The 25473-nt window shown below is 41.9% G+C and overlaps 1 protein-coding gene and 1 non-coding gene across 51 annotated transcripts in view; both read left to right on the forward strand.

The window, feature by feature from the left end:
• Window positions 1-25473, forward strand: part of KANTR (KANTR integral membrane protein) — a 117912-nt gene that overhangs the window by 19274 nt on the left and 73165 nt on the right. For 9 of the 50 annotated variants that reach the window (XR_006695498.3, XR_012430230.1, XR_010584407.1 and 6 more), the window contains 2 exons: window positions 14906-15002; window positions 16007-16115. The exons of 2 other annotated variants lie outside the window; for them this stretch is intronic. Coding sequence is in view for 3 of the 48 variants with exons in the window: in XM_065538566.2 (XP_065394638.1) it covers window positions 9252-9482 (231 nt within the window). In the remaining 45 variants the exon portion in view is untranslated. Of the gene's footprint in view, window positions 1-779; window positions 921-8455; window positions 12363-14901; window positions 15003-16006; window positions 16944-19100; window positions 19312-23115; window positions 23250-25473 lie in introns of those variants that run through there. 39 more of the 50 variants (XR_012430206.1, XR_012430200.1, XR_012430204.1 and 36 more) reach the window with 12 other exon arrangements.
• LOC123571474 (U7 small nuclear RNA) lies at window positions 15481-15541 on the forward strand. The gene has a single exon (XR_006695632.1). It is a non-coding gene; the product is annotated as a U7 small nuclear RNA (small nuclear RNA).

Consider the following 25473-nt stretch of genomic DNA (forward strand, 5'->3'; position numbering starts at 1 on the left):
GACCAGCCTGAAGGGTGGGGCCACAGAGATCAGCCCACCACTGGGCAGGCCTAGAGTCTGTGTCTGTGCGTGCCAGCCTGGTACTTGAATCTAGAAGTGCTCTCCTGGTGCTGGGGCAGGCCTGCAGCCTAGGGCTATGTAGGTTGACCTGGTTCTGGGCTGGGCTGGAACCTAAGGTGGGCCTGGAGCCTGAGACCACATGGCCTGGCCTGGCACTGGGTGGGCCTGGAGCCTGTGTCCACAAGGTCTTGTTGGATGCTGAGTCTGCAGGTGCTGGCCTGATGACTAGTGCTGTGGGGGCTGGCCTGGTGCTGGAGTGTGCCTGAAACCTGGGGCCATGGGGACCAGCCCCATGCTGGGGGTGGTCTGGGACCCATGGCCACCTGGGCTGGCCTGGCCCTGGAATATGCCTGGTACCTGAGTCTGTGGGGGCTGTCCTGGCACTGGAATGAGTCTGGAGACAGACTGCGAGGCAGGCCTGGAGTGTGAGGCAGTGGAATCTGGTCTGGTGCTGGGGCAGGCCTGGAGGCTCGGTCTACAGGTACCAGCCTAGAGGCTTGGGCTGTGGTTGCCTGCCCGGTGCTGGATTTGACTGGGGCAGGCCTGGTGTTGGAGTCCAAGGGAAAGCCCAGTGCTTACTTCCTTTCTCTTCCAGCGAAAAAAAGTGTCTTCTTTCCCACTGCACTGCCTGGGGTTGGGGGAGGGGTGGCATGGATAATGTGTAACTGTTTTTCCTACCCTCTTCAATGTGTCTTTTCTTATTTCTGTGCTACACCCAGGTGCTGTCAACTCTCACCTGGTTTCCTTAGCTCTGGTGAAGTATTTTCGTGTATGGATTGTTTTTCAAATTGATGTTTCTGTTGGGGGATGAGCACTGGAAAGTCCTGCTCTGCCATCTTGCTGCCATCTGGACTCCCAAGGTTTGTTGTTGATCTGTTTTTGTTTTTGTTGCTGTCGTAGTTCTTTTTCTTGTTGCTGTTTGTTTGTTCAGTGACTTCTCTGAACTCATTTTGTGGATTCGGTCTCCCCCTGCATTATGTGGCCTCTGAGTTGCCTGCCAGCAGCCTTTTTTCCTTTCAGTTCTTGTTTTTCTTTTTAAGCCTGGATTCCTAGGGGTCACACCTGGTGAATAAATATAATTTGGTGGTCAGCTAGTGATTGGTCAGAATATATCCTTAAATGCCTTGCCTGTACATCTTCCAACCCTTGCCAAGAGGATCTGTGTTAAGAAAGCATTGCCTTCAAAGTCCAGCCAGTGTATGAGACAGCCTTCGCTTTCACTTTCTACTTGCACAGGGCCTCGCAGTCAGCCAGAAGTGAGTGGGTTGGGTCCTCTCCTATCCCAGCTCTTTCCTTGGCATGCATATAGCCTTGAGTATATGCACAGCCCTTTAGATCCCTAGGAGTATGTCAGAGCTCTTCAAAGTTTCCTATGGTTGTCTCATTCTCTAGGATTTCCTGTAAAATTCTCTAAGTGGTCAGATTTCTCTGACGTCTGGAATTTGGTCAGCTTTTGGATCCTGTACCACTGAGCTAGGGAGGGTTGGGGAGGGAGGATGGGGATCACCACAAGTGAAGTGTTGTAGACCTCACTGTCTTGCCAAGATTCTGTAGCTTCTTTGGATGATGATTTTCACTTTATTCTGTGGCTTTGGTTAATTGCCAGAGTTCTAAAATGGTTGATTTGAATTGATTTGACCATCTTTTCATTGTTTTAGAGGGAAAGTGAGTTCATCGAAGTCCTCGCTCTGCCACTCCTATCTTTAAAAAAAACTTTAAATCCTCTTCATCTCACATGCCCTTGCAGTTATGACTTCATTTCTCATTTCCCCTAACGGCAAAACTCTTCAAAGAGTTTTCCTTCCTCACTTTCTCTACCCTTCTCCTATATGCTGTTCATATAACATGTATTAGATATATGATAAAAGAATAGGCAGGGCGCGGTGGCTCACACCTGTAATCCCAGCACTTTGGGAGGCTGAGGCGGGTGATTCACTTGAGGTCAGGAGTTGAAGACCAACCTGGCCAACAGGGTGAAATCCCGTCTCTGCTAAAAATATAAAAATTAGCTGGGTGTGGTGGCAGTCACCTGTAATCCTGGCTACTTGGAAGCCTGAGGCAGGAGAATCGCTTGAACCCAAGAGGAGGAGGTTGCAGGGAGCCAGGGTCACGCCACTGTACTCCAGCTTGGGGGACAGAGTGAGATTCCATCTCAAAAAAAAAAGAAACAGAATATATACATTATATACACAAGTTATAAATATAGTAATATGAAAACCCAAGAACTCACAACCCTACCCAAAAACATTAATGATGATATCTACCCATGTGTCATTTTCTGTTCCATTCCTCACCTTCCCCACCACTCCACTCCTGAAATTCCTACTCTGCTAAGCCTTGTGCTTAACATTCACTTACCCTTTTTCATATATGGGATTTTTTTTTCATATTTGTGGGGATGCTTAACCAATACATTGTTTATTTGACTCGGTTATGAGCCTTGTAAAAATAGTATCATACTGTGTGCGGGGTTTTTTGTTGTTGTTTTGTTTTGTTTTGTTTTGTTTTTGAGATGGAGTTTCACTTGTCTCCCAGGCAGGAGTACAGTGGTGTGATCTGGGCTCACTGTAACCTCTGCCTCATGGGTTCAAGCGATTCTTCTGCCTCAGCCTCCCGAGTGGCTGGGATTACAGGTTTGCACCACCACACCCAGCTAATTTTGTATTTTTAGTAGAGTTGGGGTTTCACCATGTTGGCCAGGCTGGTCTTGAACTCCTGATCTCAGGTGATCCACCCGCCTCAGCCTCCCAAAGTGCTGGGATTACAGGCGTGAGCCGCCACGCCTGGCCCTGTGTGGTCTTCTGAGACTTAACTTTTTTCACTCAATATTATGTTTCTAAGATTCACCTATGTTGTTGCATGTAGCTAGAGTTTGTTTACAGTATTCCTTTGGGTGATCATAAGACACATTATCCATTCATCCATTGTTGGACATTTAGGTCATTTCCAGCTTTTTGCTCTTATGGACAGTGCTACCATGAGCATTCTTAGGTGTATGTCCTGGGACACATGCACACCCATTCTTCTAAGGTATATAGACCTAAGAATGCGATTGTTGGTTAATAGGTCATCCAAAAGTTCGGCTTGACAGGATTATGCCAAACTGGTGGTACCAATTTACACTACTTTCAGAAATGTATAAGAGGTCCCATTGATCCACATCCTCAGACACTTGATATTGTCCTCCTTCTTATTTTTTGTTATTATACTGAGTGTAAAATGGTATTTCATTGGGGACATATTAGCATTTTCTTAGTCATTAATGTGATCGAGCATCTTTTAATGGTCCTTAGCCACACATTTCCTCTTCTGTGAAAGGACTGTTAATATCTTTAGCCCATTAAAATTTTTCTGGGTACAATGGCTCATGCCTGTAATCCCAGCACTTAGGGAGGCCGAGGCAGGCAGATCACTTGAGCCCAGGAGTTCGAGACCAGACTGGGCAACATGGTGAAAACCCAACTATACAAAAAATACAAAAATTATCTGGGTGTGGTGTGCATGCCTGTGGTCCCAGCTACTTGGGAAGCTGAGGTGGGAGGATGGCTTGAGCCCAGAAGGTGGTGGCTACAGTGAGCTGAGATCACGCTACTGCACTCGAGCCTAGGTGGCAGAACTAGACTCTGTCTCAAAAAAAAAAAAAAAAAAAACTTTTTTTTTTTTAGATGGGTTCTCACTACATTGCCCAAACTGGTCTTAAACTCCTGTGCTCAAAGGATCCTCCTGCCTCCATTTCCCAAGTAGCTAGGATTATAGATGTGCATCACTGTGCCTGGCTAAATCATTTTTTATTGATTTGTGGGTGTTCTTTATGTGGATCCTCATCATTGGTCAGTTGTATGTGTTGAATAGCTTCTGTAATTTTGAAGCTTTTTTAATGGTGTCTTTACATGAGCAGAAATTCTTTTCTTTTCTTTCTTTCTTTCTTTTTTTCTTTCTTTCTTTCTTTCTTTCTTTCTTTCTTTCTTTCTTTCTTTTCTTTCTTTTCTTTCTTTTCTTTCTTTCTTTTTTTTGAGACGGGGTCTCACTCTGTCACCCAGGCTGGAGTGCAGTGGTGGGATCACAGCTCACTGTAGCCTTGACCTCCCTGGGCTCAGGTGATCCTTCCACCTCAGCTTCCCGAGTAGCTCGGACTACAGGCATGTGCCATTCCTATAAATTAGCCATACCTGGCTAATTGTTATTTTTTATTTTTTGTAGAGACAGGGTCTCCCTGTTGCCCAGGCTAGTCTTATTTTTCAGTTGAACAAATCCATCTTTTCTGTCTTGTCTTCTCTAACCTACAGTTATAAACATTTTCTTTATTTTCTTCTAATAAAAGTTTTAAAAGTTTACCTTCCACATTTAAGTCCAAATGGAATTGGTTTTTGTGTGGTATAAGGTAGGGAGCTGGTTTCATTATTTTCCATATGGATAATGTAATAATCTGAGAAGCTACCTCTGGCCTGGAGTATCAAAGTTCCATATCCATATAGATCTGTTTCTGGCCTCTCTTTGCTGTTGGCCAGCTTATTGTCCCTGAACCAGTACTGTACTGCCTTAATTACCTTGCCTTCATAATAAATCTTGATATTTGATAAAGCAAAATCTTCCCATCTTATTTTTCTTCAGAAGTATCGTGTATTCTTAGCCCTTTGTTATTTAATTAATTTATTTATTTATTTTGAGATAGGTTCTTGCTCTGTCACCCAAGCCGGAGTGCAGTGGTGTGATCTGGGCTCATAGCAGCCTCGACCTTCTGGGCTCAAGCGGTCCTCCCACCTCAGCCTCCTGGGTAGCTGAGACTACAGGTACATGCCATTATGCCCAGCTAATTTTTGTATTTTTTGTAGAGACAGGGTCACCCCATGTTAACCAGGCTGGTCTTCAACTCCTGCACTCAAGCAATCCACCCACCTTGGCCTCCCAAAGTGCTGGGATGACAGGCGTGAGCCACCTTGCCCGGCCCTCCTTTGTTATTTTATTTTATTAATTTAGTTATTTGAGACAAAGTCTTGCTCTGTCACGCAGGCTGGAGTGCAGTGGTGCAGTAAGCTCACTGCAGCCTCAACCTCCAGGGCTCAAGCAGTCCTCCCACCTCAGCCTCCCAAGTAGCTGGGACTACAGGGGCATGCCACCACACCCAGCTAATTCTGGTATTTTTTTGTAGAGACAGGGTTTCCCCATGTTCCCCAGGCTGGTCTCAAACTCCTGGCCTCAAGTGATCCTCCTGCCTTGGCCTCCCAAAGTGCTGGGATTACAGGGGGGGTTACCATGCCCGGCCCCCCTTTGTTTTTTTTTAAACACATTTCAGAATCAACTTGTCATGTTCTATAAAAATGTTGGAATTGCAATGAATCTGTAGATCATGTTGAAGAGAATTGATGTTTATGGTGTTGAGTCTTCCTCCCTAAGAGCATGACATAGCTCTCTATTGTAAATAAATTATTGAACGTCTTTTGGCAGAGCTTTATATTTTTCTGCATAAGGTCTACATATCTTATGTTAGATTTATTTATTAGTGCTTTATGGGTTTGCTGCTATTATAAGTGGGATCTTTTATTGTATTTTTTATCTCTTTTGCAGGTATATAGAAATGAAGTTAGCTTTTGTATATTAGTACTATAACCATTTGCCTTATTACACTTTTCATTATTTATTTTATTTATTTATTTATGTATTTATTTATTTATTTTTGAGGTCTCATCTTGCTCAGTCATCCAGGCGGGAGTGCAGTGGCGCGATCTCAGCTCACTGCAACCTCCGCCTCCCGGGTTCAAGCGATTCTCCTACTCAGCCTCCCCAGTAGCTGGGATTACAAGCACAGGCCACCACGCTCAGCTAATTTTTTGTATATTTAGTAGAGACGGGGTTTCACCATGTTGGCCAGGCTGATCTCGAACTCCTGACCTCACATGATCCACCCGCTTAGGCCTCCCAAAATGTTGTTTTTTGTTTGTTTGTTTGTTTTTGTTTTTTGAGATAGAGTCTTGCTCTGTCTCCTAGTCTGGAGTGCAGTGGTGTGATCTCAGCTCACTGCCACCCCCACCTCCCAGGTTCAAGCAATTCTCCTGCCTCAGCCTCCTGAGTAGTTGGGATTACAGGCTCCCACCACCGTGCCCGGGTAGTTTTTGTATTTTTAGTAAAGACGGGGTTTCACCATGTTGGCCAGGCTGGTCTCAAACTCCTGACCTCAGGTGATCTGCCCGCCTCGGCCTCCCAAAGTGCTGGGATTACAGGAGTGAGCCACCACGCCTGGCCCTAAACTTATTTTTAAGTAGGTTTTTATTCTGGAATAGTTCTAGATTTACAGAAAAGTTAGTTAAGAGATAGTACAGAGAGTTTCTGTATATTCCTCACTGTAGTACATTTATCAAAAATAAGAAAACAACATTGATATATTACTACTACCTAAACATCAGACTTTACATGGCTTTATCAGTTTTTTTCACTGGGGTCCTTTTTTTGTTCTGGGATCCAATTCAAAATATCACATTGGATTTAGTTGTCATGTCTCCATAGTGTCCTCTGGTCTATGACAGTTTCTCAGTCTGTTCTTGTTGGTTTTTTTTTTGTTTTGTTTTGTTTTTTTCCCCCAGAAGTCCATTAAGCTGAGAATGTCCTTGTTTTCATGACCTAACAGTTTTAAGGAATACTGTTGAATGTTCCTCAGTTTGTATTTGTCTGAAGTTTTGCTTATATTTAGACTGGAGTTGTTTTTGGAAAGAACACCAGAGTTTAAATGCCTTTCTTATCAGATCGTATCAGAGGTACCTGTATCCATTGGCATCCCTGGTTTTGTGAACCTTCATCCCTTGGTTAAGGTGGTGTTTGCCGGGTTTTCCCCCTGGCAAGTTGCTGCCTTTCCCTTTTCGTAGTCTGTTCTTTGGAAGAATCTAGCCCACCCGCAAGGAGGCGGGAAGAATTGAGCTACAGGTCCTGGAAGGAGGGGGTGTATCTGTGTATATCATTTGAAATTCTTCTGTAAACATTTGTCTCTCATCCCTTATTTATTTACTCTGTCACTTATATCAGTATGAACTCATGCATTTTTATTTAATAATTTGAGTTATAAATCTAATACTGTGTTCTTTGTTTTGTTGGTCAAATCAGTCCAGTTGTGGCCACTGGGGACTCTTGCCAGTTGGCTCCTGTGTCCCTTTCACATACTCCCATCCTTTGGTTTTGAGCACTGCTTTACTTGCCAGCACTTGGAAATGCTCCATACTCATCTTGTATTTTCCTCTCTCAGTCCTGGAATCAGTCATTTCTCCAAGGAGCCCTGGTTCCTTTTAAGGTGTCTGTATATTCTTTTATGTTTTCTATGGTGACAACCATATCAGCTATAAATAATGACAGTTTTGTCTTTTGCTTTCCAATCTTTATGGCTTTATTTTTCTTGTCGTACTGAGATGACCAGGACATCTAGTACAATGATGACAGCATGCATCTGTGTCCTGTTGTGTATTTTAGAGGAAACACCACTAACTTTTCCCTAGTAAGAATGATACTGTATTTGCTATAGACTTCCTACAGGTTTTATCAGGTTAAGCAAGTTCCATCCTATTACTCTATATTAAGAGGCTTTTATTTTTTTAATAATGAAAGGGTGTTGAATTTTTACCAAATGCCTTTTCTGTTTCTTATGATAATTATATTTTTTTCTCCAATAATCTGATATGTGGTAAATGACATTTATAGATTTTCCTTATGTTAGACCATCTTTGCATTTCTTGTATAAACACAGCTTGGTCATGGTCTTTCATTTTTTATACAGTGCTGGACTCAGGTTGGTAAACAAAAGTTTAGAATTTTGCAACTGTGTCCATGAATAAAATTGGTCTTTACTTTTCCTTTCTTAGGCTGTTCTTAATGGCTTTTGGCATTAAGGTTCTGCTGGTATAGAATGATTCAGAGTGTTCCCTCTTTTACAATATTCTGGAAGATGCTCTGTAACTTTGGAATGATTGGTTTGGTAGAACTCCTGCAAAACCATCTTGGTCTAGTGTTCTCCTTTTTAATACTGAGTTACTATTAAACTTCTAAATTAAAATCTTTTCAAAATTGTAAATAAGAAGGTTGAAATTTGCTGCCATGTTTATTTTATAAGCTTTATGCTTGAAATGGCTACACACAAATCCTGAGCAAGACTTTTTAATGATGCATTCTTCAAATTCTTAACAGTCGCCATCCATAAATGTCTTTCTTTGTACAAGTAGGTGATAAAATATTTAAAGCCAATTTTTAAATGTTTCAAAGATGTTTAACAATTGGAATTATATCTAACAGCTTTTCTTTTTGTTTCACTGACAAGTATATTGTTAAAACTTCTCGTGACGATGTGAGTAGATTTCAAATCCAGTTGAACGCTTTCATATTAACAATTTCAAAATAATGATGAAGCTCTTATTTGCAGAACATGCATCATTATTAGAACCATCACCCTGCAGCTAGCTTGGATACCATTAAAAGGGCTCACCAGCTGCAAACGGATAAAAGTATCTGATACTCGGGAAGACAGAGTTTCAGGGTTTCTACCTGGAGCTACACCCTCCAGAAGCCCCTCCTTGGCCTCCCTGCACCCAGCCCCATCCCAGCCAGTCACATCTTGGGCTGTACGTGGTGTTTCTTGGAAACCGGAACACAGACTCCTCCAGCAGCTCCACAGGCCCCTTGTCCTCAGTGAGCAGAAGACTACAGGAGCTGGCTACTGAAGAGGCTGTCCAAGTGATAGAGCACCTTCTTGGCCCTGCTTAGCACATTTACTGCAGAGCTGGATGCTACTTATTTGTGCTCACCACCTTCAGGGACTGCAGAGGGATTTGTCAGACCCTACTTCACTAAGGGCCACCCTCTAAGGATCTCCAGAAGAGGCTGCCCATAGAGAGAAGTGGCCTGCCTAGGGTCTCCACTGCCTCAGGTCCTACCCGGACACCTCTAGGGCTGAGGGGATCGGTATCTCTTCACCTACCTGTAATCCACATACCAAGTGGAAGAATCTGCCTGCTATTTTTTGTTTGTTTTGGAGGGAAGAGTTTTAACTACTGCTGTAATTCCTTTAGTAGCTATGGAACTGTTGAGGATTTCTTTTTCTTCTTGAGTCAATTTTCGTAAGATAACAGTTTTCTAGGAGTTGGTCCATTTTGCCTGCATTTTCAAATTCATTGGCATCAAGTTTCCTTTTTATTCTCTGCTGTGTATAAACTGTAACGATGTCTCCTTTTTCATTAGTGATATTGGTTATTTGTGCCTTCTCACTTTTTTTCTTGATCAATCTCACCAGAGGTTTATCTATTTTATTAGTCTTTTCAAAGAACCAACTTTTGGCTTTGTTGCTCCTCTCTATTGTATCTTTGTTTTCTATTTCTTTAATTTCCGCTCTTATCTTTTTTGATCTCCTTCCTTCCACATTTTTTGGGTTTATTCTGTTGTTCTTTTTCTAATTTCTTTAACTGGACATTGAGCTCATTAATTTTCATTCTTGCCCATTTTCTAATTTGTGCATTTAAGGATATAATTTCCCTCTAACTACTGCTTCTCCATAAGTGTAGATATGTAGTATTTTCATTATTGTTCAGTTATAAGTATTTCATTTCCATCAAGGTTACTTCTTTTACCTGTAAGTTATATAGAAATGTGTTTTTAGATTTCCAAATGTTTGGGGATTTAAAATTTTACCTCTTTGTTATTGAAAGCTGTCTTAATTGCATTATGGTCAGAGGATGTGGTTCGTGTGATAACAACTCTGAAATTTTTTAGACTTGTTTTATGGCTTAGTATGTGACCAATATTTTTGAATGCTTCCTATGTGCTAATTTATAAGAATGTGTGTTCTCTAATTGTTGAATACAGAGATCTGCATATGTCTATTATCAAGTTTGTCCAACTATTGTTCAATTTTTACTTATCTATACTAAGTTTTTGGTCATGATCTACCAATAATTGAAAGAGGTGTGTTAATATTCAACTGTGATGGTGGATTTGGCAATTTCTCCTTGTAATTCTATCTCATTTCTTGCTTTATATATTTCGAGGGTGTTCATTAGGAATATTCAAATTAAGAATTGTTATATATTCCTGATAAATATGTAATGACCCTCTCTATTCCTGATAATGCATTTTTCTTTGAAACCTATTTTATCTTATATTAATGTAGTAACACAAATTTTTCTTGTTGGGATTTGTGTGGTATATAATTTTCCATCCTTTTACTTTTGAGCATTTTCATGCCATCATGCTTTAATTACATCTCTTGGAAACAACATATAACTGGACTTTTTAAAAAATCTAATCTGATGATCTCTTTTAGTTGGCAAGTTTAGTCTGTTTATATTTACTGTGATGTATTTGGGCTTATTTCTACCATCATACTTTTTTATTTCTGTTTACCACCACTACCTTTTTCTATGCTTCATTTTCTCTTTTCTTGCCTGCTTTTTTAGTTTTGAGATTTGTTTTCTTATTCAATTGCTTCCTCCCTATTTTAATTTTTTTTCTATTCTTTCTGTGGTTACCCTTATAAAGTCTAAAGTTAAACAATATTTTAGCCTCCTTCTTGAAGAATGCAGGAAGCTTAGAAACCTTCAACTCTAGTCATTCCTCTCCTCACTACATACTATTGTTTTCAAATATGTTAGTTTGTTCCTTTTTATAAACCTCACAATTATGCATCTTTATCAGTATTACTTTATATAGACAGTGTTTGTTTGGACTTACATGCATACATTCTTGTATCGCAGACCATCCTTTGGGATCATTTTCTTTCATTATGAATATAGTGTTTTAGTGGGTTGTTTTTTTTTTTTTAAGTACAGGTCTCTTGATGTTAAATTCTTCCAGTCTTTCTTATATGTAAATGTCTTTATTTTATCCTCATTCTTAAAAGATAGTTTGTTACAGGTATTTTTACTCAACACTTAGAATATATGGTTCCATTCTCTTTTAGCTTTGAGAAGTCTTTATTGCTATTAAGAAGTCGACTATCAGACTAATTGCTGGTTTTGTGTGTGTGTGCCTGTGTGTGTAGTAGAATGTGCAGAGGGTCCTGCAGTTTTACTCTAACATGTTTACATACGTATTTTTTTTTATTTATTCTACTTTGGAAATGTCATGTTTCGTGGCTCAGTGGATTCATGCTTTTCATCATTTCTGGGAAATTCTCAGCCATTATCTCTTCAAATATTGCCTTTCGTTTTTTCTAGTTTTTCTTTCTCAGAATACAGTTAGTCATATTTTGGACCTCCTCATTCTGTCTTCCGTATCTCATAACATCGCTGAGATTTTCTATCTCCTTGTCTTCCTGCATTTCATTCTGGATAATTTCTTTAGGTATATCTTTCAGCTTACTGATTCTCTTTTCAATTAACTTTAATCTGCCCATTGAGTTTTTTATTTCAAAAGTTATATTTTTCATTTGTACAAAGCTCATATATTTTACTTGCTAATCTGCCTAGTCATCCCTAATAGTCTCTTATTGCTTGGTCATCTTTGTGATTACATCTGTTACTACTACTTTAAAACATTTTATGTACTTTTTGTTCAACCAGTAGTCACTGTTTGCATGAGTATGACATTGTAAATATTGTTCACATCAAAACTACATAGTATATTCTGATTATATATCCTTTGTTGTATACCCTTTTGTTTTCCTTGGAGCTAATAATTGTGTATTTTGTTTTCTTTTGCTTAGTGTTCTAGTACCTATTACTATTCTTCTCTGAAATTCTTTATACAGTCCAAATCAGATCATGTCCTTCCACTATTCAGAATTCTCCCATGGCTCCCACCTCCCTCAACAAAAGCCAAAGCCCTCACCATGGCCCAAAAGTCCCTGTATAATCTGGTTCCCTTTACCTCTCTTACCTTGTCTCCTATCACTCTCAGTATCACTCACTCTTCTCCAGCTACACTGGCCTCCTTGCTATTCCCCAAGCGTGCTAGATACCCTTCCTTTTCAGGGCCTTTGTACTTGTTCTTCTCACTGCCTGGAACACCCTTCCTCCCAAATAATCTGATGAGTTGCCCTAGTACTTCCAGTGTGCTCAAATGTCACCTCCCTAGAGAAGTGTTTCCTGATCAACATATCTAAAATCGCCCCATCACATGCATTTTCTATCCCTTTATCCTACTTTACGTATGTTTTTCTACAAAGCACTGATCACCACCTGGTATATTTTATATTTATCTATTGTGGTTAGTGTTTGTCTCTCTTCAGTAGACTGTAAGCTCCATAAAGCAGGGACTTCTGTTTTGTTCACTGCTGTATCCCCAGTGCCAAAAACAACAGTGCATAGTAGATACTCAATAAATATTTGTGGAACAAACTGAATGAATGGATGAATGACTTAATTGTTAATGTGGAGGATAGAGAGATAAACGCCTGAGGAGTAGGCTAGGCACAAAGGCCTTTAATGCCATGCTAAGGAAGTTGGATATCATTTTTCATAAGGTTGGAGGCTGTGGAGAAGCAGTGAGGATAGCTCCTGGGTTCTTTAGGGAAGCAAGTTCTCAGTTGGTAGGGTTGTGGCAAAGCCCCATATTTTCTGACTGGCTGTACGCCCTAGGGCTCCTGAAGGCAGGCCTGCCTCTTACCCAAATAGCCCTCAAACTGCTGTGTTGTCATGCTGCCTGTTACCTGGTGAAAAGTAAAACCCCAACTCTCATCAGGCTTTCTGATCCCAGCTGTCATCCCCCTTTCTCTTGCGCTGCGAGGAACTGTTTCCTGGTCCCCAGGCCAAGCAGACCACTCTCATTATACTTCACCTGTGGTACTTGGTGGTCGGTAGGGGGCCTGCAGGGGATAGCGTGGAAGCTGGTGTGATGATGAGCTCATAGTAAGTGTTGTTATAATGGGAGATACCTTAGGAGGGTAAGTTACAGCTCAAAAAGTTTTTTTTTCATTGTCAAAGTGAGAACAGGCTATGTGGGGTTTTAGTCCTGACTTTGCCCCTAACCCTACTGGGGCCTAGTCTGGCTCCAGTGTTTCTGCCTGCCCATGACTCTGGATACTAATTCTATTGTCTAATGTGTGACCTACTCTCCTGTTTCTGTCACCTACTAATTTCATCAGCATGCCATCAGAATTATACAGAATGCCATGTGTAATTAGCTCCCTGTGGCATGCCAGTAGAGACCTCCCTATCCAGGCCAACATCAATTTATTAATCATTAGCACACTGAGTTTAACTAAACATCCACCTAGCTGTAAGTTCAGCTGAGCAAAATTTGACCACTTAGTATGTGTCAGGCCTCCTCCTGTACACTGAAGACACAGAGATGAACGAGATGTGTTCCCAGACACAGAACCGTAAATTCAGGGCAGTGTGGTCAGTGCAGTAACACTGGTAGGAAGAATAGACTGTGAGAGCCCCTAAGGAATACACAACCCAGCGCAGGGGACCAAGGAAGCTTTCTTGGAAGAGATGGCATATGAACTAAATATTAAAAGATTTAGTTTAACTTTCTAATGTTAAACTGCCCTTGCATTTCTGGGATTAAACTCAACATTTTTATGTTGTATTAAATCTTATTCATTCTGGATGTGGTTTGCTAATAAACTATTTAGGATTTTTGCATCTTTAGCCATCTGTATTTGTCTGGTTAAGGTTATAGTGATTTCATCCAATAAATAAATCAGTTTTCTAGGAATTGGTCCACTTCATGTAAGTTTTCAAATTAATTATATTCTCTTATTTTTTAATTTTTACTATATCTTTTATGTCGTTCATATTATTTGTGCCTTTTCTATTTTTTCTTGTAAGTTTCTCCAAAGATTTTTTTTTAGCGATTGGCCCTGAAAAGCTTACCATACATATTTAACCTAAAGTCCAAAGTTAAACATACTCCCCACCCAAACAATTCACAGACTTTATAAATCTTTAATGTCTCCCAATTTACATGTTATTATGTCTACTATTTTTGTTCCTCCCTTATTAAGGATGACACTAACAATATCATTTTATGCAAACATTGTTTGCTTAAATACTCATTTACCTTTTATTTGCCCACCTTTCTTCTTTTACCTCAGATGTCATTTTTTGGGACGATATTTTTTCTTCTTCTTTTTTTTTTTTTTTTTTTTGAGATGGAGTCTCACTCTGTCGCCTAGGCTGGAGTGCAGTGGCATGATCTGGGCTCACTGCAAGCTCCGCCTCCCGGGTTCACACCATTCTCCTGCCTCAGCCTCCCGAGTAGCTGGGACTACAGGTGCCCGTCACCATGCCTGGCTAATTTTTTTTTTTTTTTTTTTTGTATTTTTAGTAGAGATGGGGTTTCACCGTGTTAGCCAGGATGGTCTCAGTCTCCTGACCTCGTGATCCACCTGCCTTGGCCTCCCAAAGTGCTGGGATTACAGGCACGAGCCACTGAGCCCAGCCTGATTTTTCTTCTTCTTGAAATACATACAGAACTTTAGAAAATCCTTTAGTGTAGATCACTTAATTGGAAACTCTTAGTCTGTGTTTATCTATAAATGCCTTTTTTTCCCTTTATTCTTCTTAAAAGATGGGTTTGCTAGGTACCTACTTCTAAATTACCTTTTTTAGAAGGATATTAAACACTGACACGAAGAGGACATTATGACACTCTCATCTGGTTTCCATTATTACCGTTGCAAAGTCTACTGTCACTCTAAGTTTTTTTCGTAGGTGTTCTTTTTCTCTGGCTGCTTTGAAGGTCCTTTGGTTATTGGTTGACTTTATAAGATCTTTTTAGTTGGTGTTGTCTTGCAAATGTTCCTTTTTATAGCTTCCTAATCTTGCCCTATGAATGCAGTGTTTTCTTGTTGCTCTGATGATATTAAATAATAATGTCTTTTTAAAAAGTGTTCTCCCTACAATTTTATGTATTTATTTATTTATTGAGACAGAGGCTCCAGACCCAGGCTGGAGTGCAGTGGCACGATCTCATCTCACTTCAACCTTCGCCTCCTGGGTTTAAGTGATTTTTCTGCCTCAGCCTCCCAAGTAAGTGGGATTACAGGTGCCCGCCATCACACCCGGCTAATTTTTAGTAGAGACAGGGTTTCACCGTGTCGGCCAGGCTGGTCTCAAACTCCGGACCTCAAGTGATCCGCACACCTTGGCCTCCCGAGGTGCTGGGATTACAGGCGTGAGCCACCGTGCCCAGCCCTACATAATTTTTGTTTCCAAACATATATATTTCGTTGTCAGCAGCAGTGAGAAACTCACTGACACCAGATTTGGCCAAAGGCACCACAGATAACACAAGCATGACATATTCTGAAGCCTTAGAAAGAATCTGTATGAATAATGGGCGGGGGGGGCTCTACTGTGTGCAAACATGGGTCAGTGCCACAGTTCTGTCACTTGCAAGTATGTTAGTGCAGTGGACTTCAGCCAGACTGCCTGGATTCAAATCCCAGAGCTGGTCAAGTCACTTGACCTCAAATTTCTGTAGTTTCTTCTGTAAAAATGGGGATAGTAGTGTTACAGGTCTTTCAGAATTTGTCTAGCAGGCATTCTGGTTTTTGCTGAAAGCCCCCTTAAAAAATAAATAAAACAAAAATGGGGATAGTAGTAATATGTACTTCATAGGATTATTGAGGGTATTAAATGGGTTAATCTACATAAAGTATTTAGAACAATGCATGGCATGTAGTAAGCACTGTATATGTGTTTGCTATTACTACCATTATTACTTTTGCGACAAGGGGATTGAAGGAAGAAGAGCTTCTATGGTGCAATGAGGAAAGGAGTATATCCTGCCCTAATATCTTGGATATAAAAGCCATCCACAAAAAAACAAGGTCAGGAATTCAAAGGGGTTATTTGGGCACCTTAGAGTGTGGGATATCAAGTAGGCAGTCAGAATGGGATAGAATTCTTCAGTGAGAAGTATTGGCTATTTCCTTTTTGGAGCAGAGCAGTACCATATGGGAGAACAGTGACAGAGGGATAATCTAGGCTCAGGGGATTTCTTAAGCAGTTAATAATGCTTTCTCTCTTAGGAACTAACCTGTCAGGTACTGAGAGGCTTTGAAGATGGCTCTTCAGGTTGGGGACACGCCTTTGTTAAGGGGCAAGACTGCTGCCTGGAGTTGATTCACATACTCAGAGGTAGGATTGACCACATAAAGAAAATGCTTTCAAGTCTTTGTTCTGAATTTTCTTCGACCCTCCGTAAGTTTGGGGAAAGTCCCACCCTCAGTAACCACCTCAGTAACCATCCCAGACACAGTGTAGAGGATATGAACAGGCAGAGTGGGGCATCTGGAAAACAGGTGCATCGTGGGGAGGCCAATCTGAGGAGCCATTAGTATTAAAATGGAAAGTTCAAGAGATACAAAAATTCTAAAAAAAACTTTATCAAATCAAATCCAATAATGTATTACAAGGATAATGAATCATAACAAAATGGATTTTATCCCAGGAATGCAGGATTGGCTTGGCATTAGAAAATCAATCATGCAATTCAACATATTAACAAACCAAAAAGGAAAACCCATATGATTATTGCAATAAATGCAGAAAAAGCATTTGACAACATCTGACATCCATTCCCGAGTTTAAAAAACAAAAACTCGTGGCAAATGAGAAATAGAAGGGAACTTCTTCAATCTGATGTGGGCATCTGCAAAATAACCCACAGCTAACATTATATTTACTGGTGAAAACTGAGTGCTTTCCCCCCAAGATCAGAAACAAAACAGAGATGTCCACTCTCACCACTTCTATTCAGCATTATACTGAAGGTTCTAGGCAGTGCAGTCAGGCAAGAAAAAGAAGCAAAAGGCATCCAAATTGGAAAGGAAGAAGTAAAACTGTATTTACAGAAAATGTGATCATCTATGTAGAAAATCCAACTGAGTCCACCAAAAATAAAACCCTACTAGAACTAATAAGTGAATCCAACAAGTTGCAGGTTATAAGAGCAATATACAAAAATTAGTTGTATATCCATATACTAGCAATGAACAATTGGATACAGAAAATTTTAAAATACCATTTACAAAAACATCTAAAAATGTGACTTAGGAATAAATCTCACAAAAGATGTGGGAGACCTATACACTTGTATTGCTGAGAGAAAGAGGAGCCAAATTAATGAAAAACATTCGTGGGTTGGAAAACTTAGTATTGTTATAATGTCAATTCTCCCCAAATTGATCCATAGATTAAATGTCATTCCTATAAAAATCTCAGCAGGCTTTTTGCAGAAATTGACAATCTGATCCTAAAATTCCTATGGAAAGACACTACAGTGCCTGGTACAGTGTGTAGAAACCCTGGGTAGGGTTCAGCTTTCCCAGAGAATTAGGATTATCAGTGGAGCACATATAGAGAGGAAAAACAGTGACAGGGCCTCCAGTTGCAAACAGGTCTACAAAGGATATGAGCAAGCAATTTCCTGAAGCGGAAAACCCAAAAAGCTAACAAGCCTAATAAAAGATGTTCAAATGTATTAACAGAAAAGTCTAAAATAAAACTACAGTGAGATTTTACTTTAGATTTCACAAACAGACAAAATTTTAAAAAGCTGGATCATGCCAAGTCCTTTAGTGGGGATATGGGGGCATAGGGACCCTCTTGCATTGGGAGTGGGGACTTTGGCAGCCATCCCAGAGATGAATGTGACACTATCCCCATGGGCCCTCCAAATAAATTCTCACACAGGTCCATAAAGGGTCATGTAGAAGAATGTTCATTATGGTGTGGTTTGCAACAGTGGGAAGTCGAAGGCATGCTGGGTGTCCATCACCAGGGGCATACACAGGGAAATAGTGATGGGTGCACTCCACAGAGGACCTCTTAACCTTTACACCAGTGAGTTAGATGTACACAGGGCAACACGATGATCTTCAACACATAGCACTGAGTGAAAAAGAATGAACCGTATAACAATACTACTCAAAAGTTACAAATATATGCACATATACACCAAATACACACCTTACAGAAATGCACACAAATGGATGTAAGTTAAACACTTTTGAAAAATGCCTATGTCAGGGAGAGGGGAGGAATGGGAGCGTGGATGACAGGGAATAAATAAAACAAGAAAGCGGTGGAATTGCCAGGCACAGTGGCTCACACCTGTAATCCCAGCACTTCGAGAGGCCGAGGTGGGCAGATCGCTTGAGCCTAGGAGTTCAATTCCAGCCTGAGCAACATAGTGAGTTCTCATCTCTACAAAAAATACAAAATTAGCCAAATGTGGTGGTGCATGCCTGTGGTCCCAGCTACCAGAGGGGCTGAGGTGGGAGGATCGCTTGAGCCCAGGAGTCTTGAGACTGCAGTGGGCCAAGATTGCATCACTGCACTCCAGCCTGGGTGACAGAGTGAGACCCTGTCAAAAAAAAAAAAAAAGAAAGAAAAAAGAAAAGAAAAGAAAAAAGAAAGAGGGGAGGAGAAAAAAACAAGCAGAAAGTGTCTGTTCCCTTGGCCTAGTCACCCACTCCCCATGGCATTCATCCTTTAGAGTCTACTCCACTGAGGAGGAAACAGCCACACCTACACTCTGTTAACCTGAGGTCAGAATGCCCAGGTGAGCCTGGCTCAGACGATCTGTACTCGGCTGGTTTTGAGTACGTGCTGCTGCGGCTCCTGCACACCCTCCCACCAGCACTGCAGCTGCCTGGAGCAGGTGTGGACATGCATTTCACCCCACAGAAGTTGCCTGCTGTGATCTACTATTAAGGGTGGGGGCTGGTCACAGAGTTTGGAAGTAAAGAGTTAGAGCGGCCCACTCCCCATCAAACCATATGGTAACCAGACCATATGGTAACTAATTTCTGGTCCGCACAACAGTCCTGCTAGTGCCCTGACTATGCTGAGACATGGGTGTATTTTCCTGGCCTCATTTAGAACCTTACCCTCTGACTTCCCCAGAAGCAGCTCTTGTAAACTCTTAGGGAAACTGAAGCCAGACTCACTATGACTGAGAGATTCTCTTCAGCTTATCCTCTCCTGGACTCTTCACCTAATTATACCAATACTGCCCCTTCCCACCAGCCAGATGCATGCTTGCCATTTGGTTTTCAAAACAAAACAATACCTTGTTCAGTGATACATACATGGGAGGTAAAATTTTCTCAAAAGCAGGCCAGGCACAGTGACTCATGCCTATAATCCCAGCACTTTGGGAGGCCGAGGCGGGCGGATCACCTGAGGTCAGGAGTTCGAGACCAGCCTGGGCAACATGGAGAAATCCCGTATCTACTAAAAATACAAAAATTAGCCGGACGTGGTGGCACGTGCCTGTAATGTCAGCTGCTCAGGAGGCTGAGGCAGGAGAATCACTTGAACCCAGGAGGTAGGTTTTGCAGTGAGCTGAGATCGTGTCATTGCACTCCAGCATGGGCAACAAAAGTGAAACTCTGTCTCAAAAAAAAAAAGAAAGAATTTTTTTTTTTTTTTTTTTTGGCAAAAATTGAGGAAATGAGAACATAAAGGTCAAGGTAGTGGTTTCTTCTGGGCAGGGGAAGGAGATGAGGGATCCACAGTTGGCTTCTCAAACTCTATAATGTTCTAGTTCTTAAGCCAGCTGGTGGGTAGATGGGTGTTTTCTTATATGTCTTTAAACTGAACATGGAAGTTTTCAGAACTTTTTTCTATGTTGAATACATTTAAAAGTTTGAAAGCAACACAAAGAGATTTCAAACCCGATAATATTTGCATTTATCAGAACACATAGAATCAAAGAGAATGACAATAATCACATTGGAATATCTGCCTATGAGGGGGAGGGTGTTGGAAACGGGAGTGAGGAATGAAGGTAAAGTAGAGTAAATACATGAATAAGTAAATTAAAAGATACGCATTTTACTGATCAAAGATAACAATGTAACATGACCAGTAGAGTATAGCTTCCTCCACCTTCTGCACCTGAGATTCAAAGGAAAAATAAATACTGAACATGATCAAGAAACCGGACCTAATAAATCTGATTGATCCAAAACCAACAGGTACAAACTTAAATCACCTGAGTACCCAAAAGATTATTATAATCAAGTAAATCATTGCAACAGAAAGTTTTCTGAGGTGAAGGATTTTGAAGGCTCCTTCAAAAGTTGGTCATTTCTCCAAAGTTTTGGCAGGATTGCTTCCCAACATTCCTAAAGGATTCAGATGGGGCCGTCGGTTCATTAGCCCATTTCACAGTAAAACTCAAAACCCAGTGGAGAAAGCAGGGGACTGAACTCATGTCCCTACAAGAGCAAAAGACCAAACCTTCATACCTTAGAAGTACAGCCCCATGTTGAACCATGTCTTGGAAATTGCCTCTGTAGCTTCAACACAAACAAAAACCTGGCTGTTGGAAAAATGTGTTTGATTTAACCTCAGCCATCCTTAGACTACAAAAGAATCATGGGGGTTATATTGAGTCTGCTTGGATCACCCCTAGCCACACTCTTCCTCCTTTTGTCCCCTAATCCTAGTGTCCCTATCTCCACTGATGAGCAAATGGACATTTCCCCTCAACACTGAGGTCACGTATTCTGCCTTGTCTCTGCACTCAGGTTGCCTCGCCAGATCTGCTGTGGGCTGCAGTTTTAGTTGAGATCATGTTAGTTAGTTAGTTCTTATCTTTTGAAATGGCTTTCTGTTACCATAGGATGCTTCACTGAGGTATGTGCCTTCCTGCCTAACCTTGTACGTCTACTGATGTATCAGATAGACATGTTCCTTGCAAACTAAACGTAGTAATGTGCTGCAGGCCAGTTGGAGTATCACCGGATCTCCGCATGCCATTTGTGTCACCCTGGTGTGACCCACAGTAACTATCTTTATGGGTTAAGCCCTTCCTGAAGTCCCAGCCAACTTGTGGACAGCTGACTTTAACAAGGGAGGGCAGCTGCTTAGGATGCTCCCGTTAAAATCAAAATCACACAGCACCTGTTGCCATCTTCTAGCCCTAGTGTCCACTTTCCATACTGGCAGAAGAGGAAAATGAGCCTATCATCAATGTCCTCCTCAAACTGGGTGTCTTTTTTTTTTTTGAGACGGAGTCTCACTCTGTCGCCCAGGCTGGAGTGCAGTGGCCGGATCTCAGCTCACTGCAAGCTCCGCCTCCCGGGTTCACGCCATTCTCCTGCCTCAGCCTCCCGAGTAGCTGGGACTACAGGCACCCGCCGCCTTGCCCGGCTAGTTTTTTGTATTTTTTAGTAGAGACGGGGTTTCACCGTGTTAGCCAGGATGGTCTCGATCTCCTGACCTCGTGATCCGCCCGTCTCGGCCTCCCAAAGTGCTGGGATTACAGGCTTGAGGCACCGCGCCCGGCCTAAACTGGGTGTCTTAATGCCAACCCACAGTTTATACAGCAGCCCTATCCTCCTGGTAAGAAAGTCAGCCACATTTATTTCTAAGAGCAGATGGGTCTGCCATCATGATCAGGACCCACACCACATTAGTGAACATATGTCACCCCTGTTCATCCCAGACTTCTGAATCCACCATCATCCCCTCTGTGAATCCAGTTCAGGCTTCTTTGGGGTTGACCTGACCAACACTATTTCTCTGTCTTAGGACATCCCAATTCCCCAAAACTCTGTTTTCACCCACCATCAGCAACAGATAGTTTGTTTCTTTTTGTTTGTTTGTTTGTTTATTTGAGACCGAGTCTTTGCTCTTGTCGCCCAGGCTGGAGTGCAATGGCACAATCTCAGTTCACTGCACCCTCTGCCTCCCGGGTTCAAGTGATTCTCCTGCCTCAGCCTCCCGAGTAGCTGGGACTATGGGTGTAAACTATCACGCCCGGCTGATTTTTGTATTTTTACTAGAGATGGGGTTTCACCATGTTGGCCAGGCTGGTCTTGAACTCCTCACCTCAGGTGACCCGCCTGCCTCAGCCTCCTGAAGTGCTGAGATTACAGGCGTGAACCACCGTTCCCGGCCTTGTTTTTTGTTTGTTTGGTTTTGTTTTTTTTGGGTTTTTTTGTTTGTTTGTTTCATTTTTAGGCAGGGTCTCACTCTGTCGCTCAGGCTGGAGTGCAGTGACATGATCATGGCTCACTGCAGCCTCGGACTCCTGGGCTCAAGGGATCTTCCTGCCTCAGCCTCCCAAGTAGCTGAGATTAGAGGCGAGAGCCACCACACCCAGCATATATATATAAATATATATATATTTTTTTTTTCTTTTTTTTTTTTTTGAGATAAAGTTTCACTCTTGTTGCCCAGGCTGGAGTGCAATGGCACAATCTCGGCTCACCACAACCTCCGTCTCCTGGGTTTGAACGGTTCTCCTGCCTCAGCCTCCCGAGTAGCTAGGATTACAGGCATGTGCCACCACACCCGGCTAATTTTGTATTTTTAGTAGAACGTCTCACTATGTTGCCCAGGCTAGTCTCAAACTCCTGGGCTCCAGCAATCCTGCTATCTCAGCCTTCCAAATTGTTGGGATTATAAACATGAGCCACTGCACCTGGCCACATTAGTATACTATTGATGTTGAACCATAACATTCTCTTTTTTTATTTTTAAAGAGACAAGGTCTTGCTCTGTCACGCAGGCTAGAGCAGCTAGGACTCCAGATGCCTGCCACCTCACCTGGCTAATTTTTTATTTTTGTTTTTGTAGAGATGCGGGTTTTGCTAGGTTGCCCAGGCTGATCTTGAACTCCTGGCTTCAAGTGAAACTCCTGCATTGGCCTCCTAAAGTGCTGTGATAACTGGTGTGAGCCACAGCACATAGCCTGAACCATAACATTCTTATATTCCTGGAGTAAACTCCACTGGGTCATAATCTGTATTTTTGAATGCAGTATTAGTGTCTGTTAGCTAACTCTTGAGGGGAGATTTTTGTTTTATAAGTGGCCCTAGGATTTTCTTTTCTTGGGTTCTCCTATCCAGTTTTATAATTTAGGTTACACTAACCTACCTTGAAAGTTTGCTACAGCTCACCTACAAAACCCACTGGGGTTTTGAGAGAGAACAGTTCTTTTGATTACCATTTTTATTTCTTTAATACTTACTGGACTATTCAAGACCTTTCTATTTGTGCCATTTTTAGCATGGTGTATTTTTCTAAGAATGTATCATTTATTTTCATCTAGTTTTTTAAATTCATTGGCATGTCATTCATAATTCTTCACTTTTAAAAATTCTATTTTTCTGGTCAGGCTCAGTGGCTCACGCCTGTAATCCCGGCACTTTGGGAAGCCAAGGCAAGCAGATCACCTGAGGTGGGGAGTTCAAGACCAGCCTGACCAACATGGAGAAAGCCCATCTCTACTAAAACACATACAAAATCAGCCGGGCGTGGTAGCACATGCCTGTAATCCCAGCTACTCCAGGAGGCTGAGGCAGGAGAATCGCTTGAACCCTGGAGGTGGAGGTTGCGGTGAGCTGAGATCGCACCATTGCACTCCAGCCTGGGCAACAAGAGAGAAACTCCGTCTCAAAAAATATATATATATATTTTTCCCTATTATTGTCCCCCTTATCATTCTATATCTTGGTGTTTGTTTGTTTGTTTTTTGACAGAGTTTCGCTCTTGTTGCCCAGGCTGGAGTGCAATGGCATGATCTTGGCTCACCGCAACCTCCGCCTCATGGGTTCAAGTGATACTCCTGCCTCGGCCTCCCGAGTAGCTGGGATTACAGGCATGCGCCACCATGCCTGGCTAATTTTTGTATTTTTGGTAGAGACGGGGTTTCTCCATGTTGGTCAGGCTGGTCTCTAACTCCCGACCTCAGGTGATCCACCCACCTCAACCTCCCAAAGTGCTGGGATTATAGGCGTGAGCCACCGTGCCTGGCCTGTATCTTGGTTTTTTAATTTTCTGTTTTTTTCTTGATCACTGGCCAGAAGCCTGTCTCTCTTATTAGTCTTTTCAAAGAATCTGCTTTGGTTTGCTTGATTTTCACTGCTGTCTTTTGTTCTCTATTTTATTTCTGCCTTATTTCTTTCTTCTTTGAATTTATTTTTATTTATTTATTTTTTTGAGACGGAGTTTCACTCTTGTTGCCCAGGCCGGAGTGCAATGGCACGATCTCGGCTAACCACAACCTCCGCCTCCTGGGTTCAAGTGATTCTCCTGCCTCAGCCTCCTGAATAGCTGGGATCCCAGCACTTTGGGAGGTCGAGGTGGGTGGATCACCTGAGGTCGGGAGTTAGAGACCAGCCTGACCAACATGGAGAAACCCCGTCTCTACCAAAAATACAAAAATTAGCCAGGCATGGTGGCACATGCCTGTAATCCCAGCTGCTCGGGAGGCCAAGGCAGGAGTATCACTTGAACCCATAGCTGGGATGCCCAGGTAATTTTGTATTTTTAGTAGAGATGGAGTTTCTCCATGTTGGTCAGACTGGTCTTGAACTCCCGACCTCAGGTGATCTGCCCGCCTCAGCCTCCCAAAGTGCTGGGATTACAGGCGTGACTCACCCCGTCCGGCCTTTGTTTCTTTGAATTTAGAAATATAAACAATGTGTCATTGGCACAGAAACAGAAAAGTAGACCAATACAACAGCATAGATACAGACACGTGTATGTAAAAACCTAATGTATAACAAATCAAGGGAGAAAGGACAGTTGCTTAGTTAAAGGTGTTGAGAAAACTGGCTCATGACAGAGAACAATAAAACTGGATCCCTTCCTCATGACATGTACAAAAATGTATTCTAGGGGACGGGCATGGTGTTCAATGCCTGTAATCCCACCACTTTGGGAGGTCATGGTGGGCGGATCACTTGAGGTCAGGAGTTCGAGACTGGCCTGGTCAACCAGACATGGCGAAACACCATGTCTACTAAAAATACAAAAAATTAGCCGAATGTGGTGGCATGTGCCTGTAGTCCCAGCTACTCAGGAGGCTGAGGCAGAAGAAGCGCTTGAACTCAGAAGGCAGAGATTGCAGTGAGCCAGGATCGTGCCACTGTACTCCAGCCTGGGTGACAGAGCGAGACTCCATCTCAAAAAAAAAAAAAAAAAGGATTCTAGGTAGATTGAGGACCTCAATGTGAAAATAAAACTGTAATGTTAATAGAAATTGTAGGGAGATGTCTGTGACCTAGGGGCTTGGACAAAATTTTTAGACTATAACCCATATGCTAAAGAGATGATTGGATTATAGCAAAATTAAGGATTTATGCTCAATAAAAGACACTATGGACAAAAGTAAGAGATAATATGCAGATTGGGAGAGGATATTTGCAATGTATAAACCAACAAGGGATTTGATACCTAGAATATAAAAAGATTTCCTGTGAATCAGCAAGAAGAGAGGTTGGGTGTAATGATTTACACCTATAATCCCAGTACTTTGGGAGACCGAAGCAGGAGGATTGCTTGAGGCCAGGAGTTTGAGACCGGCCAGACAATACAACATGACCCTGTCTCTAGAAAAAAAAAAAAAATTTTTTATTACCTGGTTGTGGTGGCACACGCCAGTCATCCTAGCTACTTGGGAGGCTGAGGCGGGAGGATCACACGAGCCCAGGAGTTTGAGGTTACAGTCAGCTGTGGTCATGCCACTGCC

The sequence above is a fragment of the Macaca fascicularis genome, chromosome X (assembly GCF_037993035.2).
Source record: "Macaca fascicularis isolate 582-1 chromosome X, T2T-MFA8v1.1".
NCBI lineage: Eukaryota > Metazoa > Chordata > Mammalia > Primates > Cercopithecidae > Macaca > Macaca fascicularis.